At 51.1% G+C, this 19,582-nt stretch overlaps 1 protein-coding gene and 1 long non-coding RNA gene across 2 annotated transcripts; one reads left to right on the forward strand and one right to left on the reverse strand.

Moving 5' to 3' along the window:
- Nucleotides 1-5,402: 5,402 nt before the first annotated feature.
- Nucleotides 5,403-17,322, reverse strand: Hpcal4 (hippocalcin like 4). The gene is made up of 5 exons (XM_032898678.1): nucleotides 17,129-17,322; nucleotides 16,897-17,000; nucleotides 11,746-11,914; nucleotides 11,398-11,613; nucleotides 5,403-9,346 (listed from the first exon to the last, which is right to left on the reverse strand). The coding sequence occupies exons 3-5, from the start codon at nucleotides 11,905-11,907 to the stop codon at nucleotides 9,149-9,151; spliced, it is 576 nt and encodes a 191-aa protein (XP_032754569.1). The 5' UTR covers nucleotides 11,908-11,914; nucleotides 16,897-17,000; nucleotides 17,129-17,322; the 3' UTR covers nucleotides 5,403-9,148.
- On the forward strand, nucleotides 15,802-17,352 carry LOC116897062. The gene is made up of 3 exons (XR_004387393.1): nucleotides 15,802-15,875; nucleotides 16,286-16,408; nucleotides 17,273-17,352. It is a non-coding gene; the product is annotated as an uncharacterized LOC116897062 (long non-coding RNA).
- The last annotated feature ends 2,230 nt before the right edge of the window (nucleotides 17,353-19,582 follow it).

Consider the following 19,582-nt stretch of genomic DNA (forward strand, 5'->3'; position numbering starts at 1 on the left):
TGTGTGTATGTGGTGTGTGTGTGTGTGTGTGTGTGTGTGTGTGTGTTGTGTTTTGTCTACATAAAAGAAAATCCATCCCAGTAATTTGGATCTGTGTGACTGGCTTGAAAAAGATGACCTGGGAAAATCAAATTTCCCTTTCTTCAGAATTCGGGCTTGGGTGGTCAGCCTCAGTCATGACAGAGGGTGCTATGAAGTGTGGCCGGCTCCCTGAATGAGCCTCTGTAGAGCGGTTAAAATCCATCTAAAGCAGAGGGGATGTGGGCAGAGAAGTCTGTGAGCAGACGGAGGTGACCGCCCGGTAGAACATGGGGAAGGATGGACAGAGGACCCCATGAGAGAAGCCTGCTGCCCAGAGAGGGAACTGCCTCTGGTCACAGCTCTTTAAGTCCTGGCTATTGTGGCTCTCTCCGGATTGCCATGGCATTCGATTTTTAAAGATTCGATGAGCAGGATTTGGTTGAGAAGTGGCTAATAACTCCATGCAGCAGGGCTGGGGTCCTCAAAATGGGCTGCCTCAATTTCCCATGGGGTTCTTCTTGCTGTTCAACAGATATCCCAGAGGAGAAAGTTGGTAGCTATTGTTTGGCTTGATGTCACTGCTCTCCTCAGCTACTTATGACAATAAGCCCATCTCCCCAGTGCTCAAGGAGCAGCACGTGCTGAGCTTGGGTCAAATATTCCCCAAACTTACTGACCAACAGAGGGATGATTGGGTTACCCTTTCTGGGCAGTTATATGGATGCTGGGGGACTTGTTTCCCCCCTCCCCCAGTTTTGTTGTTTTATTTTGTTGTTTGCTTGGTTTTTGAACTAGTGTCTGTCTATGTAATCCTGGCTGTCCTGGAACTCCCCATGTATACCAGCCTGACTTCAAACTCACAGATATCCTCCTGTCTCTACTTTCTGAGTGCTGGGATTAAAGGCATATATTACCATGCCCTGCTGACCCCTTGGGGTTTTAACTGGGGACAATGTGAATCCCTGTGGCAGGTGAAGGAATACAGAGAAGCCCATGTGGGTCAATGAAGTTAGAGAGGGGAGGGAGGAGAGGGGAGGGAGAGGAAGCAGTGGGAGAGGGTGCCACACTAAACCTCCAGATCCATTGGGACTTGAGCTTCTAATTATGTGAGCCAAAAAGCCTTCTTGCTTAAGCTTGTTTAACCTGTGCTTTCGCTGGTGTTTTGTTTCTGTTTATTTTGAGACAGTGTCTTACATAGTAGCGAAGCTGTCCTAGAGCTCACTATGTAGCCAAAGCTGGCCTCAAACGCAACACAATCCTCTTGCCTCAGCCTCCTGACCACTGAGACTGTGGGGGTGCATGCTCCACGCCTTGCACTTTCTTCTGAAAGCAGAAGGTCCTACCTAAGCCATGTCTCTCTACACACACCAACAGGGCTGGGTGTCTGTCCCAAGCCATCAAAGGACCCTGCTTTGACTTCCGTTCAGACCCTTTCAGAGCTCTGCCGTGTGTGAAGGGTTAGAGAATTGGTCTCCAGCTGCCCTTTGACCCTCTGTGTTTCTGACTGTTCTCCTGGCTGGCATGGTTCTCCCTGAGATCATGGCTGTAGGGATTCCCTAGCTTCATCCTCTGCACTCCAGAACTTCTGAAGATGATAAACTGCCAACAGACCTTCCAGGACATTGGTTCTCAGCCTTCCTAATGCTGAGACCTTTTAATACAATTTCCTGTGTTGTGTGACCCACAACTCAAATTATTTTCCTTGCTACCTTATAACTGTAATTTTGCTACTGTTATGAATCATAATGTAAATATCTGTGTTTTCTGTTGGTCTTAGGTGACCTCTGTGAAAGGGCTGTTTGGCCCACAAAGGGGTCATGACCCACAGGTTAAGAATTGATGCTTTAGGACAGCCACATATCTGAGCTGCTCTCCTGATCATCCTGTCCCTGCAGACCAGGCCCCATTGGCTAGAATTTAGTGAGACCTGTGGCATCTGTACCACCTCTTCATGTAACCATCTCTCCCCTTGGATCTTTCCCTCTGACTACCTCCGCCCTTGATGTCCCCTCTTGCATTCTGATGTGTTTGCTCCCATAGCTAAGAGGTACAGTAAGCAATGGCTTTGATGTCAACTTATCTGAGTTCAAGCCCCCGGTGTAGAACAGCAATTCTCTGAGTCTTCCTTTCCATGTGTTGAGGAAAGCAGATGGTATTAGTCGCTTTTGTGTAGCTGTGACAAAGTATCCACTGGAAAGAAGTTAAAGGACTTAAGATTTTACTTTGGTTTACAGTTTTAGAGAGCTCAATCAGACAGTGGTCGGCGGGACCAAACAACCGTTGTTTCAGATTCCACGATGAAGAGGCAGGGTGTCCTGGTAGTGGGACACTGTAGCCACAGCATCCACCTCTCCTGATGTACCATCTTTAGGTAGGTCCCCACTTCCTATCCAAACCATAAGAAACTCAACTGTGCTTGGCCTGGGAACCACACAGGAAGGTTTGCTGACTGTGATGAACCATGTAAATGTGAGGGGCTGTTGTTGGACGATGGCCTGTCTTCACAAAGGTTGACACAAGGGGAACCCGTGGCTTGGAGAAGAGTAATACTTATAAGAATACCTAGGCCTAAGAGAGCCTGGGAAAGGGATTCAGGGTGGCTCCAGTGCAGGCTGCAGGAGACAAATGGGAGTTTAAGATGAAGGCTTCTCAGGTCACTGGTGACAGGACATGCAGGGCCTTGAGGGCTATTTATGTAACAGATCATGATGCAGGGGGAGAGCCCTTGAAAAGTGGGCATGACATGTGCTTTAAAAAGGTCACCCTGTCTTGTAGGTGAGGTAGAAGGTAAGACTGGAAGTAGAAGGTGCAGCCACCTGCCTGGTGAGAGATTATGAGGCATCTGACAGGAAGGCAACCCAGGACCTTAGCATCTTCAATAAGGGAGGGGACAGGATTTCCCATCCCCAAAGTGTGGCTTCTGTTGGGAGCAGCAACTTCAGGTTCTCGGGCTACTGAGTCAGACTTCCAAGCAGCCTCCTCTGGTTCATGGTTACCCTGAGGCCGGTCAGCCGCCTTCCTCTGTCCTAATTGCTTCCTGCCAAGAAAGCTGCCTTCTCCAGGCTGTCCTTGAGGAAACCCTTGAAAAAGCAATGGAGCGTCTCAGAAGGCAGCCAGCACCTCCACCTGTGCTGCCCCCAACCCCCTCTGGCTGTTAAGGGGACGTTCTGAAAAGAGCCTTTCACCACTTCCTCCCATGCTGCTCCTACCACGTCTGGGTCAGTTTAGGAGCTCTCAGGAATCAGACTGGGTTCCTGTGGAGGGTGGAACAGGGTTTATACTACAGTGATTCTGACCAGCAGGGCAGGTGAGCGCTGAAATCCGCCATATGCTCTACTTGTTAGAGTGAGTGCACGGGGATGTCAGGGATTTATCTGTGCAAAGGAGGAATACCCTCTCCCTGTCCCTCTCTCCTCCCCTCCCCTCCCTCCCCCTCCTCCTTCACCTCCCCTTCCTCTCCCCTCACTCTCCCCCTCCTACTCTCCCTCCCTCTCCCTCCTCCCTCTCCCTGTCCCTCTCTCCTCCCCCTCCCTCCCTCCTCCTTCACCTCCTCTTCCTCTCCCCTCACTCTCCCCCCTCCTACTCTCCCTCCCCTCCCTCTCCCTCCCCTCCCCCTCCCATTTCCCTTCTCCTCCTCCTCCTCTCTCTCTCCCCTCTCCTCTCCCCCTCCCTTCTCTCTCCCCCCTCCTCTCTCTCACTCTCCTTCTCCCCTCCCCCTTCCTCCCTCCCCTCTTCCCTTCTCCTCCCTCCCCTCGCCCCTCCCCTTCCTTCTCCCTCTCCTCCTCTCCCCTCCTCCTCCCCTCCCTCCTCCTCTCCCCTGCCTCTCTCTTCCCCCTCCCCCAGGGTCTCACAGTGTGAGCTCACTGTGTAGATTAGGCTGGTCTCTTCTGGAGTGCTGGCATTAAAGGTGTGCACCACCATGCCTGGACATATTTTTCTAACAAATTCAAGGTGCTGTTTGCTGCTTAGCTGCATGCTTGCGTTTGCTCAGAAGAGTCTCTCTTCTTGATTTGCACAGGAATAAACCATGGACCATGGCCAGCTTATTGCCATCAACTGCGATCTACTCATGGATTCTTGGGGTGCCGTCTACCAATGTCTACTGCCATCAGCACCCCTTCTGGTCATGGTGAAACTCATCTGTAATCCTAGCACCCAGGAGGCTGGAGGATAAGGAGAGTAAGACCAGCTTGGACTACATAGTGGGACCCTGTCTTAAACAAACAAGCAAAACAGAAAGCAACCGCTACCCAGACAAAGCCCATGATCCCAAGGTTGAAAGGGAGAGGTCCAGTTGCCAGTTCTACAGTTGTGGTTTAGATGCCCAGAACCCCTCCCCCTTTTAAAGATTTATCTATTCATGTATATGAGTGCTTTATTTGTGTGTATGTCTACATGACAAAAGAGGGCATCAGATCCAATTACAGATGGTTGAGAGCCACCACATGGTTGCTGGCCATTGAACTCAGGACCTCTGGAAGAGCAATCAAGTGTTCTTAACCATTGAGCCAGCTCTCCAGCCCCAAACCTAGATCTTACTTATTTTTGTTTTTTTAGACAAGGACTCATGTCTAAGGCTGGGTTTGAACTTACTAATGTAGCCTGGACTTTGAACTCTTGATCCTCCTACTTCGACTTCCCATGTGCTGGGGTCACAGGCAGGTGCCACCTATCCATCGTATGCAGTGTGGAGGTTGCCCGTGGCCTTGTGCGTGCTGAGCAAACACTCTACCGACCGACCGAGCTGTGTCCCCACATCCTGAATTGCCTGTCATCGGGATCCTTTGTGATCTGTTTCCCTTTGAAGTAGCTTAAGTGGGTTTCTTGCTATATGACTAGAATCCCTGCCTGTACTGGCTGGTTTTGTGTGTCAACTTGACACAACCTGGAGCTATCACAGAGAAAGGAGTCGCCCTTGAGGAGATCCAGCTGTAAGGCATTTTCCCAATTACTGATCAAGGGGGGAGGGCCCAGCCCACTGTGGGTGGTGCTATCCCTGGGCTGGTGGTCCTGGGTTCTATAAGAAAGCAGGCTGAGCAAGCCAGGGGAAGCAAGCCAGTAAGCAGCGCCCCTCCATGGCCTCTGCATCCACTTCGGCACTTCGGCCTCCAAGATCCTGCCCTGTGTGAGTTCCTGTCCTGACTTCCTTTGGTGATGAACAGCCATGCGGAAGTGTAAGTTGAATAAACCCTTTCCTCCCCAATTTGCATCTTGGTCACGAGGTTTTGTGCAGGAATAGAAACCCTGACTAAGACACTGCTAGACCAAAGATCTAGCTTGATCCCCAAGGAGACTCCCGAGGTGCTCTGTGAACTCCCCTGGCCTCTTTCCCTTTGCCCCACCCTAACCCCACCCAGCCCAGCTTAGCAAAGAACAGGAGCTTCTTGTACAGTCACACCTTTTATTCATTGTCAGTGGGGAAAACACACACCACGTGGCACAGGGTTGATCAGTGAAGATGGTCGCTGTGAACACAAGTAGAAGTTGCATGTCTGGAGGGGTCGGAGCTACACGGGGGCTCCCATGGTGAACTGGGATACACCTAGGCTTCCTCACTGCTTAGAAGACCGAGCGCCTAGACAGCCTCCACCAAGCAGAGGGACCCATGCATCCTGGGAGACCCTGTCCTACCCCACATTGTGACAAAGCTAAGAAGAGAAAACCCTGAAAAGTCTAGGGAAAAAAAAAACAACCCATGTTTTTCGGAGACTTTTAAATTGAGCACGTGAATCCTTTGCTTTCTTTGAGCACAATGAAGGAGCTATGTAAGAAATGTATTCTTAGCCCCGTGGTGATTTCTAAAGCCAACACAAAGCCTCACCCAGGGTGGATCTTCAGGAAATAACTTTTGCTTTAATAAAATTTTGTGTAAAAATATTTACAGTGTCTGCTCACTGCCCTGCCTAGGGAGACCAGCTTGTGCTCTTCTTGCTCCCACGACCTTCTACGTAAAATGGAGTTCTGCTTTTGGGGTCCTGCCATTGCCAGAGCAGAGAAGAATTAGTGCCTTTGCCAATGGGCGTGGTTTTCTCTTAATTTCAAAGATTCGCTAGTAATTAGGCAGCTGCGTGGCCTACAGCAGCGCACAGAGCGGCCCACGCTGGGGATTTTTTTGGGGATGAGAAATAGGGGGCTCATCGCTTAGCCAGAAAGGATGAATGAGGATAGCGGGTGTGAGGAGGCTAAATTTGGAACCACCAGATTCACATTCTGTAAGAGGATACAGAACCTCACATCTGATATGTCAGCATTTTAACTGCATTTATGTTTCCATGTCTGTGCAAGTCACGCACACAGATCTCTGCTGACCTCGTGTTTCATGATAAGATGCTTCTCAAGCTGGAGCAGAGATGGGAAACCTTTCTCTTCCCAAGGCAGGGACGGGTGCTCTACCACATGGTCTCCTGGATATGCTGAGGTTTAGACACCCAGGAGAATGTGGGAGCAAGGCTTAACCTGCCTGTTGCTCCTCCCATCAGCAAGAGGGCGGAGCCAGCTTGGGGCCTGCTGGGCTGTCTGAAACCCTTGGCCTAAGTAGCAAATGTTGCCCATGATTGGGTGACCAGAAGCCTGGAGTGATCTGTCGCATAGTAGAACTTGCCTACCAGCTTGGAAAAAGAAAAGTAATTCCCTTAGGAAGGAAGATAGTGGGGAAGACAATGCAAGATGCTTCCAGGATTTGGTTTGCAGCCTCCAAGAACAGCTTTGGTCCATGCAAAGCTGCCCTGAAGCAACCAGAGGATGCCTGAAAATGGAGCGACTTCAAGCTCCTCCTCCTTTTTGGAAGACTGTCACCTCAGAAAGTTCTTGGCAGGCAGGAAACTTCTAAAAGGACAAAGTCAATTTGTCTTGCAGTTAGCATCTGGAGAAATCAGGTGGAGCAGAAAAGAGACTCTTAGAGAGCCTTGCGTTCGAGTCTCAATATTGTCTCTCATACAAGAGACCTCTCACCCTCAACCTGTAACCTTAGCTTCCAAGCCTGGGTAAAGGTACTGAAAACCCCTATCTCCCTGGGCTGTGAGGACGAAACAAGATGCAGGCAGATACAAGCCTTTGAAAGCCAAGGAATTCTGTGTCATTGTGAATCGGGCTAGATTAAACATTTGGGGGCAAGGAAAAGCTTTTCACTAGAAGATTCAGGTCCCAGCCGAGCTAGGCCGTGGAGCACTCATGTATCTGTCGCAGCGATGACAGCACAAGACAAGCTTAACAGGCAGTTTGTGAGAGCTGTGCAGCAGCCCCATGAAGCATCACCAAAAAATAAACACCTACCACTATCACTTGAGGCTAAGAGTTCCTCAGCCTCACCACATGGCCTGGGTAGGCAGGTCAGGAAGAAGGTGACTTGCTCCCTCCAAAGGCCACAAGAAGGAAAGTCAGACAGAACTTCGGACCACAGGTCAGAATCTACAAACACTTCTACCAGCAGGGAGATGAACACCCGGAAGTGGCAAATCGTGTATCTTCTGCAGGGCAATCTTTGCCACCACACGCCCCAGCTTCACAAGCGCTCTCAACTCCCACCCCGGCTGACAGCATCTCTGTACTAGACTGTTTTCACAGCAGTTCAAGAGGAAGCCAACTGTCATGGCACGTCAAAGCCAACCTCTGATGACAAGGAAGCGCGGGCGGAAGTGAGGTGTGGAGCTGGAAGAAGCAAGTGGATTTTTTTTTTCTGGAAAGCATGCAGCACAATAGTTAGCTCAGAGACCTTAAAGTTCAGAAAGCTAAGCTGGTGAGCTTGGAGGTGGACAAAGTAGATTACCTGGCAGATCTAGGATGGAAAGGTTTAGGGAAAGCCTTTTGTATGGAGTACGCCCAGCATATTCTTTAAGCATTTGGTTCACAAATAAGCAGAACCCAGAAGCCCGCATGCACGGCGTCTGCAGGATTCCTTTCTTCTAGCTCCTTCTATCTTAGGCTAAGCCAACCAAACCAATCCAAACTCAGAAACAAGCTTCCAAGACGTGGGTATGAACTGCGCTTGCCCCTGGTTCTCTGACGCCAGCACCCGAAGTGTGGGACAGAAAAGTCGCCCGTGGAACTGTGAAAAGCAGATAAAGGGATGTGGCAGAGGACAGCAGGAACTGCTGGTGGTGAGAGCTCGGGTTCTCCAGGTCTGATGGTAGCCCTACCGCTTTTGCCTAAACGTCCCCCCCACCCCCAACGTTAGCATTTTTATATTTATTTAAATCTTCTTTTTTTTAAGAAATCAAGTAATATAGAGTATATTTTAATAGTCTAATAAAATGATCTTATCTCTTCGAAAGGGCACTAAAAAAATAAATATTACATAAATTTTTTTTTGTTTTGTTTTTCTTAAAGCTTCCACCCACATGGCACCTAAGCTTCCTCAGGCTTTTCATTCCATCTTCCTGCAGCTTTGGGTGGCACCGACTGGAGGACACACTAGTTCTGACAACTCGCCAGCTGCCTCCCACCCTCATCTCCCGTTGTGCTTCACATCCCGGTCTGAGACCGCGACCCTTGGAAGTTGTCTTGTTACCATGTGGGCTTCCAGGGGGCATGGAATGGGTTTCTGTAAACAACCGTATTCTTAGCACCGTCAGGTGCCTGGCATGGGGCAAGTACTCAACAAGCATTAGCTGAAGAAAGGACTCATTGAACGTTCCAAAGGCTGGGGCCAGAGAAGCCAGGTAGAGCAAGGGGGCAGGGCAGAGACCACCTCTCAGGGAATCCGGAGAGTCCAGGATAGACCCGGTTTGGTCCTTCGACCGGGGCCCTATGGACCATACTGTTTATTTGGACCATAATCCTGAGAACAACAGGATTGCAAAGCAAGTCCTCAGCCCCTCCTTAACCTCGCCTCTAGGGTCAAAAGCCAACTCTCCTAAGCCCAAAGGATGTTGGTTCTAGGCCAAGGCTAGAGGTGGAGCTAATGGCAGACTATCTGAGGACAGGCTACTTGAGAGGACCTGTCTCCTTCGAAGGATGAGGTGGTCACTCGTGGAGCTTGACTGAGGAGAGAAAGGCTTGGGCAGAGGAGTGGGTGAGCTAGAGAGTGAGGCTGGGACGCCCCTCCCCCCGGGGATGGGCCAGCAGAGAGGACATCAGGTTGGGAGGTGCCATGCCTTTCCTGGCCAGGGGCCCTGCCCCTCACCAGCCTCTACTTCTGCATGTCGCATTGCAACAGCAACACAATGGACGGGTCACTCTTGGCCGCCTCCTTGAACTCCTCCAGCGTGATCTGGTCATCCTTATCCTGGTCCATCTTCTTGAAGATCTTGTCTACGCGCTGCTGAGGTGTGAGCCCATCCTGGTTCATGCGCATCATGATCACGGTGCCCACCATCTTATAGATAGCCTGACAGAGCACAGACGGAGGGGTGAGCACCCGACTGGCAGGGAGGACGGCGGATGAATACAAGGGAGATCTGGGGAACACTGATAGCACACTGGAGGAGAGTGGAGACACTAGAAAGAGACCGCGGCCATCAAGACTGGCTTTTTAGGGCTGGATGGATGGCTCACCTGATACAGGCGCTCACTCCACAAGCCTGATGACCGCGTTGGGTCTCCAGAGTCCACAAAAAGGTGGAAGGAAAGAACTGACTCGACAAAGTTGTTCTCTGACCTCACATGCACACTGTGGTAATGCACCCTCATTGTGTGTGTGTGTGTGTGTGTGTGTGTGTGTGTGTGTGTATGTATGTGTGTGTGTGTGTGTGTGTGTGCGCACTTGATATGTAGACAAGGCTGTCTTTGAACCTACTATTCAGACCATGCTGGCTTTGAATTCACAAAGATACACCTGCCTCTGCCTACCTAAGTACTGGGATGAAAGGCAGGCACTATCACACCAAACAATAAAAAATTCAACCTAAGAAGTACTTTAAATGAGTCATGCTCAAACTGAACTCTTTAACCCACTTCCCAACGTGCCTCTAGAATTCCCTGCCTCAATAAGTAAGGACTTACTCTGCTAGATTTCAAAACAAAACAAACAGCAGCAGCAGCAGCAACAACAACAATGTACAAAACCCCAAGCCATTCTCTGAGACAGTGTTTCTCATCTGTAGCCAGGCTGGCTTGGAACTCATTATGTTGTTCAGCCTAGCCTTGAACTCACGATCCTTGTGCCTCAGCTTCCTGAGTGCTGGGATTACAGGAGTGTACCACCGTGCTTAGTTCTCATGCCATTTTCTCTCCCTTCTTTCTCACACATACATCCGATTCTTCACTTCTAAACATGTCCACTCTAATTCTGTGGTGGGCGCTATGGAGACTTGCTTTCCAACATTCCGCAGTCTGTGCCTGAAGGCTCCTGACTGGGTTTCTGCCAGAGTCTTCTAACTGGTCTCCAGGCCTCTGTGCCAGCATGCTCCTCTCTCAGCTAATCAATGCCTTGAAGATCAATGCTGCTACCTCACCTGAGCTACTGATGGGTCCCTACTGTCTGTCGGGTCATTTGCCACCTTTCTCCCCTCTGCTCACGTCTCCCCCTCTGCCCTGGCCTCCTACCACACTCTGAGTCAAACAAAACCAGCTTCACCTGTGTGTGTGTGTGTGTGTGTGTGTGTGTGTGTGTGTGTGTGTGAGAGAGAGAGAGAGTGTGTGTGTGTGTGTGTGTGTGTGTGTGTGTGTGTGTGTGTGTGCGTGCGTGTGTGTGAGTGTGTGTGTGTGTGTGTGTGTGTGTGAGAGAGGTGTGTGTGTGAGTGTGTGTGTGTGTGTGAGAGAGAGAGTGTGTGTGTGTGTGTGTGTGTGTGTGTGTGTGTGTGTGTGTGTGTGTGTGTGTGCCTGCCAGTGGTTCACTCTGCAGACTGGATGAATTAGTTCCTCCCCATTCCCCCCCATCACTCTCTCTTCCCTTACTCATTTTCCATACCATTTACTGCCTGGAATGACCCAAATTTACTAATTGATTTTCTAGAAGGAGTCTCCTATGAAAGCTCATGGCAGGACTAACAGGACTAAATATATTTTATAACAAACAAACAAACACGCATTTAGTGTGTGTATGTGTGTGTGTGTGTGTGTGTGTGTGTGTGTGTGTGTGTACATGGACCAGAGCAAGAATCCTGGTATATCTGGGGAGGACAATGTATAGAGATTGGTTCTCTCCTTCTACTACGTGGGGTCCCAGGAGCAACCTCAAGCAGCAAGCACCCTTACACGCTGAGTCATCTCTCCAAACCTCAATACTTATTTCTTGAAAAACCAAATGAATTAACTTGGCTACCTTAGATTTGATTCACTGATGGCTGCCACACGCTACCTTGTGTTCATCTAGGAGAATGGGGTATCACCACCTACCCACAGGTTAAACACTGGGCCTGGGACGAGAACTGCGATAGAAGAACACTGGGGAAGAGCTAGGCTCAAGAACTCTGCTTCCCCACCCCGCCCCAGCCGCACCTCAATGATCTCCAGCATCTCCAGCCGCGTGATGCGTCCATCGCCGTCCAGGTCGTACATCTCAAAGGCCCAGTTGAGCTTCTGCTCAAAGCTGCCACGGGAGGTGACAGAAAGGGCGCAGATGAACTCCCGGAAGTCGATGGTGCCATCCCCGTTCTTGTCGAAGGTGCGGAAAGCATGCTGTGCAAACTTGGAGGCGTCTCCGTAAGGAAAGAACTGAGGCAGGGGTGCAGGTTATTGGGGCACAGCAACAACTTCACCTCCCTGCCTGCCCCAACCTGCAGAGCTCTGCCAGCTTTCGGGTCCCCAGTCTCTGCCCACCCCACCACGCCACGCCACGCCCTGCACCTTGATGTAGAGTTGCTGAAACTCCTCCAGGTTGAGGATGCCGCTGGGGCAATCCTTCAGGAAACCCTTATACCACTGCTTTAGCTCCTGCTCGCTGAACTCCGTGTTCTGGACCAGATCTTCCAGCACCTCAGGGGCCAGCTTGCTATTGTTCTTCCCCATGGTGGGCCTGGAGGACAGAGAACTCCTTCAACAGAGTCCAGGGTAGGACCTCATCTGGGCAAAGTGGCTCTCCAACCTCATCCTTCTTCACACTCCCTGCCCTATAAGGGGCCCTTCTTCCTAAAGTAGCATCTGTCCCTCCTCATTTCCCTGGTGACCCATTCAGGGAGCTCCACCTCCCTTCAAGATGCACAGCTTCCCCTGGCCTCTTCTCATGTAGAGACCACTCTCTGGATCATGGGCTCCCTCTCCTCACAATAGGACTTCCTCTCTCCTCTTACAACACCCTGTACCCCAGAGAAGACTTCTCCTGTAAGGACATATCCAGTCTTTCTAGGTGGCAGCTGATCCCCTCAATAACTGGGGGTAGAATATGGCCCAATCTCCATCCTTACCTTCCTATCATTCATTCATGGTTCCCTAGGTCCATAGCGTAAAATCTCAACTCGGCTTCCTGCTAGCAAGGGCTGTCTGTGTCCAGCACCCTCCCTCCTGGGTAGGCTCCTCTCCTACCAATGTCCCCCAGGAACCATTTCCCAAGTTCTTCCTCGAGGCCTTCCTGGGAGCCCCACACAGGAAGCATCTCTCCTTCCTTCCTGTGCAAATAGAAGTCCCAGCCTGGAGCGGACATGACCCTGATTAAATTTTGCTTTTCATTAACCCATTCACTCCCTGAGCATTTGTTGAGGGCCCGGGCTTGGTGTGAAGTAAGGGTAAGACAAGCATTCAGAGGCTCATAAGAGGTTTCTAGAGATAGATGAATGATGACCTATAAAGGACCTTTGATCCATGCCAACCCAGAGGTTTTAAAGCAAGGGTTTGCAAGCTAACACTCATTCCATCTCATGGGATGCTTACAATATGCCAGATCCTGGAAGGATAGAGATTTTTTCTTTTTTTGTAATTTTCTTTTGGCTGCAATGTGCAAGATGACGAGGCTGGAAAGGAGGCTCGGTGATTAAGAGCACTCGCTGCTCTTCCAGAGGACCCAAGTTTGGTTCCCAGCACCCATGCCAAGTACAATCATCTGTAACACCAGCCCCAGGGCATCTGACACCTCTGGCCTCCAGGGACACATACGCTCATGTGCACATGCCCTCAGGCAGAAACACACTCCTCCTCATCGTTACAAATAATAAAAGCAAATCTTTAATAAGAGATGACTGGAAGCAGAGAGAAAGGAGCAGGACAAGGAAGGACTTGGCACACGGTTCAGCCAGAGAGATGTGGATGGACTGAAAGGCCCTAAGGAGGCAGCATTTTTAGCTCTTGCTGACTGGATTTAGGACTGAGATGAACACAGATATCACAGCATATGGTCCATAAGTTAGTTACAGGATATCTCTGAACCTCAGGATCCTCTTCTGTGCTGTGAGATTAAGGAGCAGCAAAGGTGGCAACACCCTTCTCTAGCCCCAGAAAATGAGGGATTCTACACAAGCCTGGGAGGGGGAAGCATGCTATCTCCAGGAGCTTGGGACTGCACCAGTGCCAGAGTCAAGGGTGCTTCTGGAGCAGCCATAGGTGGAATCAAGGGACCATTCTCAGCTGTCTCCTCCCGCCAAGACTGTGTAAGCTCAAGGTATACATAAGAAAGTTGAAGAACAGGAGAGCAAAGGTGTCTGATGGGGGAGGCAGACTCTCTTCCCCTTGGCTCTTGTAGGATGTGCCTGAGTTTCTGCATGAGGGGCTGGGTCTATGTGTAGGAGGGTGTCAGTGCATGAGGCTGCAAATCTGTCAGAGCGCTCGCACGTCTCTCTGTCTCATGGTGTCTGTGTGGTCCTCACCTTCTGCTCCCCTTCTCTCTCCTGTGCTACCTTCCCCACTTCTCCACCCACTGTCTTCAGGGTCCTTTTCTGTGCCCTGCCCCTCTTGACCCTAGACCTACGGAGGATCAGAGATATTCAAAATAGGCAGCATCCTTTGAGATCACCTCCCCCAGCCCCCCTTATTTTAGCTTGTACCAGAGAGAGAGGGAGAGGGGGAGGGGGAGGGGAAGTGGAGGGAGAGGGAGGGGAGAGGGGGAAGGGGAGAGGTAGGGAGGTGGGGAGGGAGGGAGAGGGGGAGAGCAGTCAGTAGAGGGGTTCCAACAAGCATCCAGGCTGACTCCTTATCACCTGCTGAGCCATCCTCTCTACTTCTCAGCACAGACTTTACCCACCCCCATCTGCCTTCTGGGAAAAGCACCTCTGATCCTCTGGTCTCGGTGGGATCATTTTGCCTGAGCTGCAGCTCGTAATCTCTGACTGACAGAAACTATACATCCGCCCTAGGGGATGCCCCTAAGCACCCTGGCTACAGCCAGATTCACCCCCAATTTAAACAACTGATCCCGGCTGAGTTCACACTGCTGCCTGACCACGGCTCATCTGGGAATGAGTTTTCTTCGAGGAAGAACGTTCCAGGGAAGGAATGAAGGCAGCTTGCAGCTTGTGTCATCCCAGAGGAGGGTGAAGGCAGAGAAACTATGTAAGCACATAGGTGAGGTGGGGTCTAGCTGAGATGCCTGGCTCGGGAGGAGGATGGATGGTGGGTGCAGCCAGCCCCTCACCCCTGGGTCTGGGGTTCACGGAGAAGGAAAAAGGAACCCATGGAGTCTTTCAGATTTGCCCCCTTTCCTTCATGGCCAGCTTGCTATCGGGTCTTGTGTTGGCCCATGGTCATGGGGCTTTCCTGCCTCACATGAAGGTCTGTCCTTCTGATACCTTTGTTCCAGGGGATGATTTCCCATAGTTACAATACGTGGTATAGGTCATGCTCTGAAATTACAAAATCTCCTAGAGTCTCATCTTTAAATTAGGGTAGAAATACCTATATGCACACCCTCATGACCAGACTCTGAAACTCCAAAAACCATCTAGAATCTTGTTTCAAGCTGCCCACCTGTTGATCTTCACCCTCTGCTGCTCTACCCACCATCCATCCTCCTCCCGAGCCAGGCATCTCTCAGCTAGACCCTACCTCGCCTATGTGCTTACATAGTTTCTCTGCCTTCACCCTCCTCTGGGATGACACAAGCTGCAAGCTGCCTTCATTCCTTCCCTGGAACATTCTTCCTTGCAGTCAGCCCATCCCAAGATGACCACAGTCAGGCAGCAGCATGAACTCAGCACTCTGGGCACAGGCAGACCTTGCGAGGCTATGGTGTGGAACCCTCACCCACACACTGTCTTTTGACCCCTATCTGATGATCTAGCTCTCTAAGGGACAGTCCCTGGTCTTTCTGCCCCAAAGTAAGCTTCCTCTTTCCAACAGGACTTGGACTATTTCTGAGCGTCTTAGACAGGGGAAAAGGTACATGTTTCTTATCGTTTCTAAGTCTGCTTTCTGGAAGTGTCCTCCCTGTGCCTGCACATGAGCATCCTGCAGAAGCTTGAAGGCAGAGCCTAGGATATAGTCATGCTTGGTGAATGTCACTTAGCTTATGAGAGAAGAGCAACACGCCCTTCCTCTTGGTACTATGTCACACTTTTGTTTGTTTGTGATCCTCTACCAAGCCTACTTCAGAGACAATAGAAACCAGAGTCAGGGAAAGGGAAGGTTCACCCAAGGTCAACTGGAGCCCATCAGCTCCAAAGCAAAGACCAGTGCCTAACTAAGTGCATGTCCTGTTGAAGTGGTGGCTTCTGGGGGGCTGTCCTCCAGTTGAGGAGGTACTCCTTGCTTAAAAACCCATCCCCCTGCCCCATGCTCAGAGGCTTCTTCTAGAGGGCTCGTGGTTAGGGGTTTCAAGTGGAGAAGTGGCAGTAAAAAGTAGGAGGGACTGAAGGAGGCAATAATCCCACACCCTTCTCTAGCTTCAGGGGAGCTGGTGCTGAGGCGGTTGCCATGGCGACAACAGCTCCGTGGTCAGGAGATTTTCTCTTTCCCTCTCCTCCCTTTGCTCTTCTACAAGCAGCAGCAAAGGCAGTAACAACCAGGTCTTGTTCCTCCCCTTCATAATAAAAGGCAAAAGTGACTCATACAAGGTGAGCTGTGTTAACCACCTTCAATTCGAAGTTTTCATGCCAGGGTGGTCTGGTGGTTTGGAGGTCTAGAAAAGACCACTAAGGGAATGAGTCTGAAAGATATGTAAGAGGGAGTAGTAGCCTGAACCTTGGCCTGAGTGAAACGGATGTCCCTACAGTGATGGCGAGGGCCTCTCAGGTCTCCTCTGAGAAATATTCTGATGGTTTAAATGGGGTTTTGTTCTGCTGTAATCAGCTGTGGAACCAGAATATGTCAGAATTGGAAGGTTGCTCAAGACCGTCTTGCCAATCCCTCCTCGGCCCTGCTCTTTGCCCATCTCGTGAAGAATCTGAGGGGGAAAGAACTTGGCTAAAGTCAAGCAGGGATGGAGGCAAAAGCAAGGTTCACACTGTCCTGCTTCCATGTTCAGATGTAGGGGAGGAGAAAATGAGTCCACATGGATCTTTGGCTTCATCTCTACGAACAACAGGAGGGAGAGAGAGCAACAGGCACAAAAGCGACAGAGAAGAACGGGTTACACAGAGAGGACCTGGTGCGTTCCTGTGTGAGGTGATGAGGTATAAAGACTAGAACTATGGGGTGGTCTGCTGGGAGGACCATCCCAGGTTAAAAAGGCAGAGTGTGGGACCGCTGTCTAGTGTGGGGGCTTAGAGGGGGAATGCTGAATGTGCCTGGCGTCATCCTTCCCTTAGGTATGCTGGGAGCTGTCCAAGTAAGGGGCAGAGATAGGGTAGTCAGAGAATGAATTTGCTATCGAGGTCTTTTTGGGAACAGGACCCTGAGATGTGAATGACAGTGAACTATTGGTGTGGGTGTGGGTTCTCCAAGTACAGGTTTCCATGAGGCTTGGCAAACCACTGTGTCTAGAGGCAAGTGAAGACAGGGTGACTGGAGCCTCTCTTCTAGCATCAGTGACAGACACCACACCCCCAAGTGTGTGTGTGTGTGTGTGTGTGTGTGTGTGTGTGTGTGTGTGTGTGTGTGTGTTTGCACTGGAGCCAGAGGAATGGTTATTCTTACCTGAGCTGGGGGCAAGGAGGCGGCCGTACCTCCTTCTTGAACCGGGGACTCGGCTTGAAGTGAAAGTCCCTGGCCCAAGGCGGGCTCTCCAGATGATTGTCCACCTATGACAGACCCAGGGTCAGAAAGATGGATCTGAGCAGATGAGGAGGGGAGGGAAACGCGGAGGAGGAGGGCCTCAGGGCCTCCGCCCCACGAGGTTGCTTCGAGGGCCCAGCCCCACCCGCATTACCTGAGGCCGCTCGCCGAGTCGCTAGATGGCTCGGAGCCTGGGCGTCCGCGGGGATGAAGCTGGCTATCGGGCGGACGACAGGCTCTGTAGGGTCCACGTCGAAGCCGCCTCCCCAGTTCTTGTATCACTATTTGCTTCTCGAAGGCGACACGATTTGCATAAGGCCCGCCTCCTCTCCGCAACTTTGGACATCGATTGGTTCAGCTGGCACCGAGTGACAGGCGGGGTTTCAGGTGGGGATGGGGTGGCCTGTGAGTCTAGGCTACCACAAGAGCACGCCCCGCCTGCCCGCCCGCCCGCCCGCCCGCGCTGACCTTCCCGGAGTCGCCAGGATTGTAGAGGGCTGTACCCCCATCTGTTCCTCAACCCTGAGGCTCAGAGCTTGGGTCACAGTTTGGAGCGAAAAGTACCGATGATTAAAGTGGATTCGCAAAAACAACCGCACTGTTGCTATGGGAACGGAAGAACCGTAGTTGAATCTCTAAGCCTTCTCTTCCTGGGCCCCAGCGGGGGTGGGGGTAAGATAGGGGGTGATTCACAAGATGCGACCCCGTCCGGTGTCCCGCCCGAACCCAGAGGGGAATCAACGAGGATCTGCGGAGTGGCAAGGTGGAGAAAGGAAGAGATGTGTGATCAAGAACTCTCGCCTTTGGGTGCCCCTCCACACCCACTCCCCTCCCGCCGTGTAGCACAGGGGAGGGTGGGTGCAGCACGAGCTGGGTGGATGTGGAAGTATCCTCTACCTAGACACATGAGGGCGTGGGCTCCCGCCAGCCACCCCTACAACCCTGTGTCAGATCACGTATCAGGCTCTAACCTTACTTCTCGAGGACCCCTAAAAAGACTCGTTGGTTCTCCAGAAGGAGCCTTCACGTACGACAAGCAATGCTCCATTCCCCACCCTCCCGCATTCCCGTCGCTTAGATGGAGCCGGTTCCCAGCCGCCGCCAGTCTCCGGCCTCGGATGTTGACACAAACCGGAGGCGGTTTACACTGAACGGGTCTGGAAGGTTTCAGGGAGGCGAAAACACCTCCTTCCCGCACTTGGGGGTCTCGCCACAGCCGGCTCGGTCGCCACGGATGTACTGGTGTCTGAGAGCTCACAACCCAAGGTGGTGGAAAAGAGCTCTCTAACGCCAAACTCGGGGCGAGAGGGGAGCAGAGATCCCTGGGCTGAGCCACGTGCGGAGGAGGGACTTCAAGGGATCTACCAAAAGTGGGGGCGGGACGCGTGGGGGATTGGGTAAACGGGATTGCAGATGCTGAAGAGGCAGGATTTCTGTCCAAGCAGCAAATGGTGGAGATGAGCGGTGTTTTGGGAGAAAGGGACAGGCCTGCCCCCAGCAAAGGCCAGGCTTTGGAGATTTGGTCTTAGAAACTCCCAAACCAAGCGCACTGAAGGGAAACCAGTGGGACCTGCATCTTCCTTATGATCTATTTCCTCTTAAGCCAGTTGTGCTGTCCCGTTCTCCTAGCAGCCAGGCATGCCTTCTCTCTGTGGCTGTAGCACACAGCTGGGAGCTCCATGATTCGAGCCAAAGAGGGGATACATCCCTGGCACCTTTGGTTGGTGACTCATGACGTTGCTTAAAAGCCTTAAGTCTTTCCCAGGTGCCGTGCTTTAATTCCTGGAGTAGTAGGCAAGAGTGCTTGGTTACAGTTAACTATAACCCAACGTGCAGGGAAGTGAGGAGAACATGGGTTTCTGGAAATGATACCTGAAAATCTAAACTGGAGTCTGGTTGTTTCTAGGGACCCTCATATGATCTCAAGCAAGCTCTCTCTCACCCACGACCTCTCGGTCTGTAAAAGGTAGGAGCTGGTACCAGAGACTCGGTGGAGTAGCAGAAGGCTTGAGCAGAAGGAAGAACGTGTCGTTTCAGAATTACAGGGACATGTATCCGAGGGCTTTACTTAGACTCCATTAGAGTAACGGTAGCTTACTTTGTTGACAACTTACTTTGTGCTAGCATTTCACAGCAGCACACCCCTATTTGTGGTGTTAGTTTCTATAATCCCCACTACCTGCAGTCAATCGCAGCCCTCAAACACCAAATGGAAATACAGAATCCGTAAGCTTTAAGTGGTGGGCTCTCCTGATTACCATAATGAAATCTTCTGCCATTCCTGTCTAGCCTTCTGTCAACTGTTGGACTGTCCTCTTTTTTTTTTTCTAAGATTTTTATTTATTTTATGTATGTGACTACACTGTTGCTGTCTTCAGACAGAAGAGGGCATCAGATCCCATTACAGATGGTCGTGAGCCACCACGTGGTTGCTGGGATTTGAACCCAGGACCTCTGGAAGAGCAGCCAGTGCTCTTAACCGCTGAGCCATCTCTCCAGCCCTGGACCGCCCTCTTGTCCATTGTATCTACACCATCTGCCCCTTAGTCACTGAGATCAGCTATGCTAGTGAGTACGCTTAAGTATGTTTTACTTAATAGCCCCAACC

Source organism: Rattus rattus, chromosome 1 (genome assembly GCF_011064425.1).
Source record: "Rattus rattus isolate New Zealand chromosome 1, Rrattus_CSIRO_v1, whole genome shotgun sequence".
Taxonomy (NCBI): Eukaryota; Metazoa; Chordata; class Mammalia; order Rodentia; family Muridae; genus Rattus; species Rattus rattus.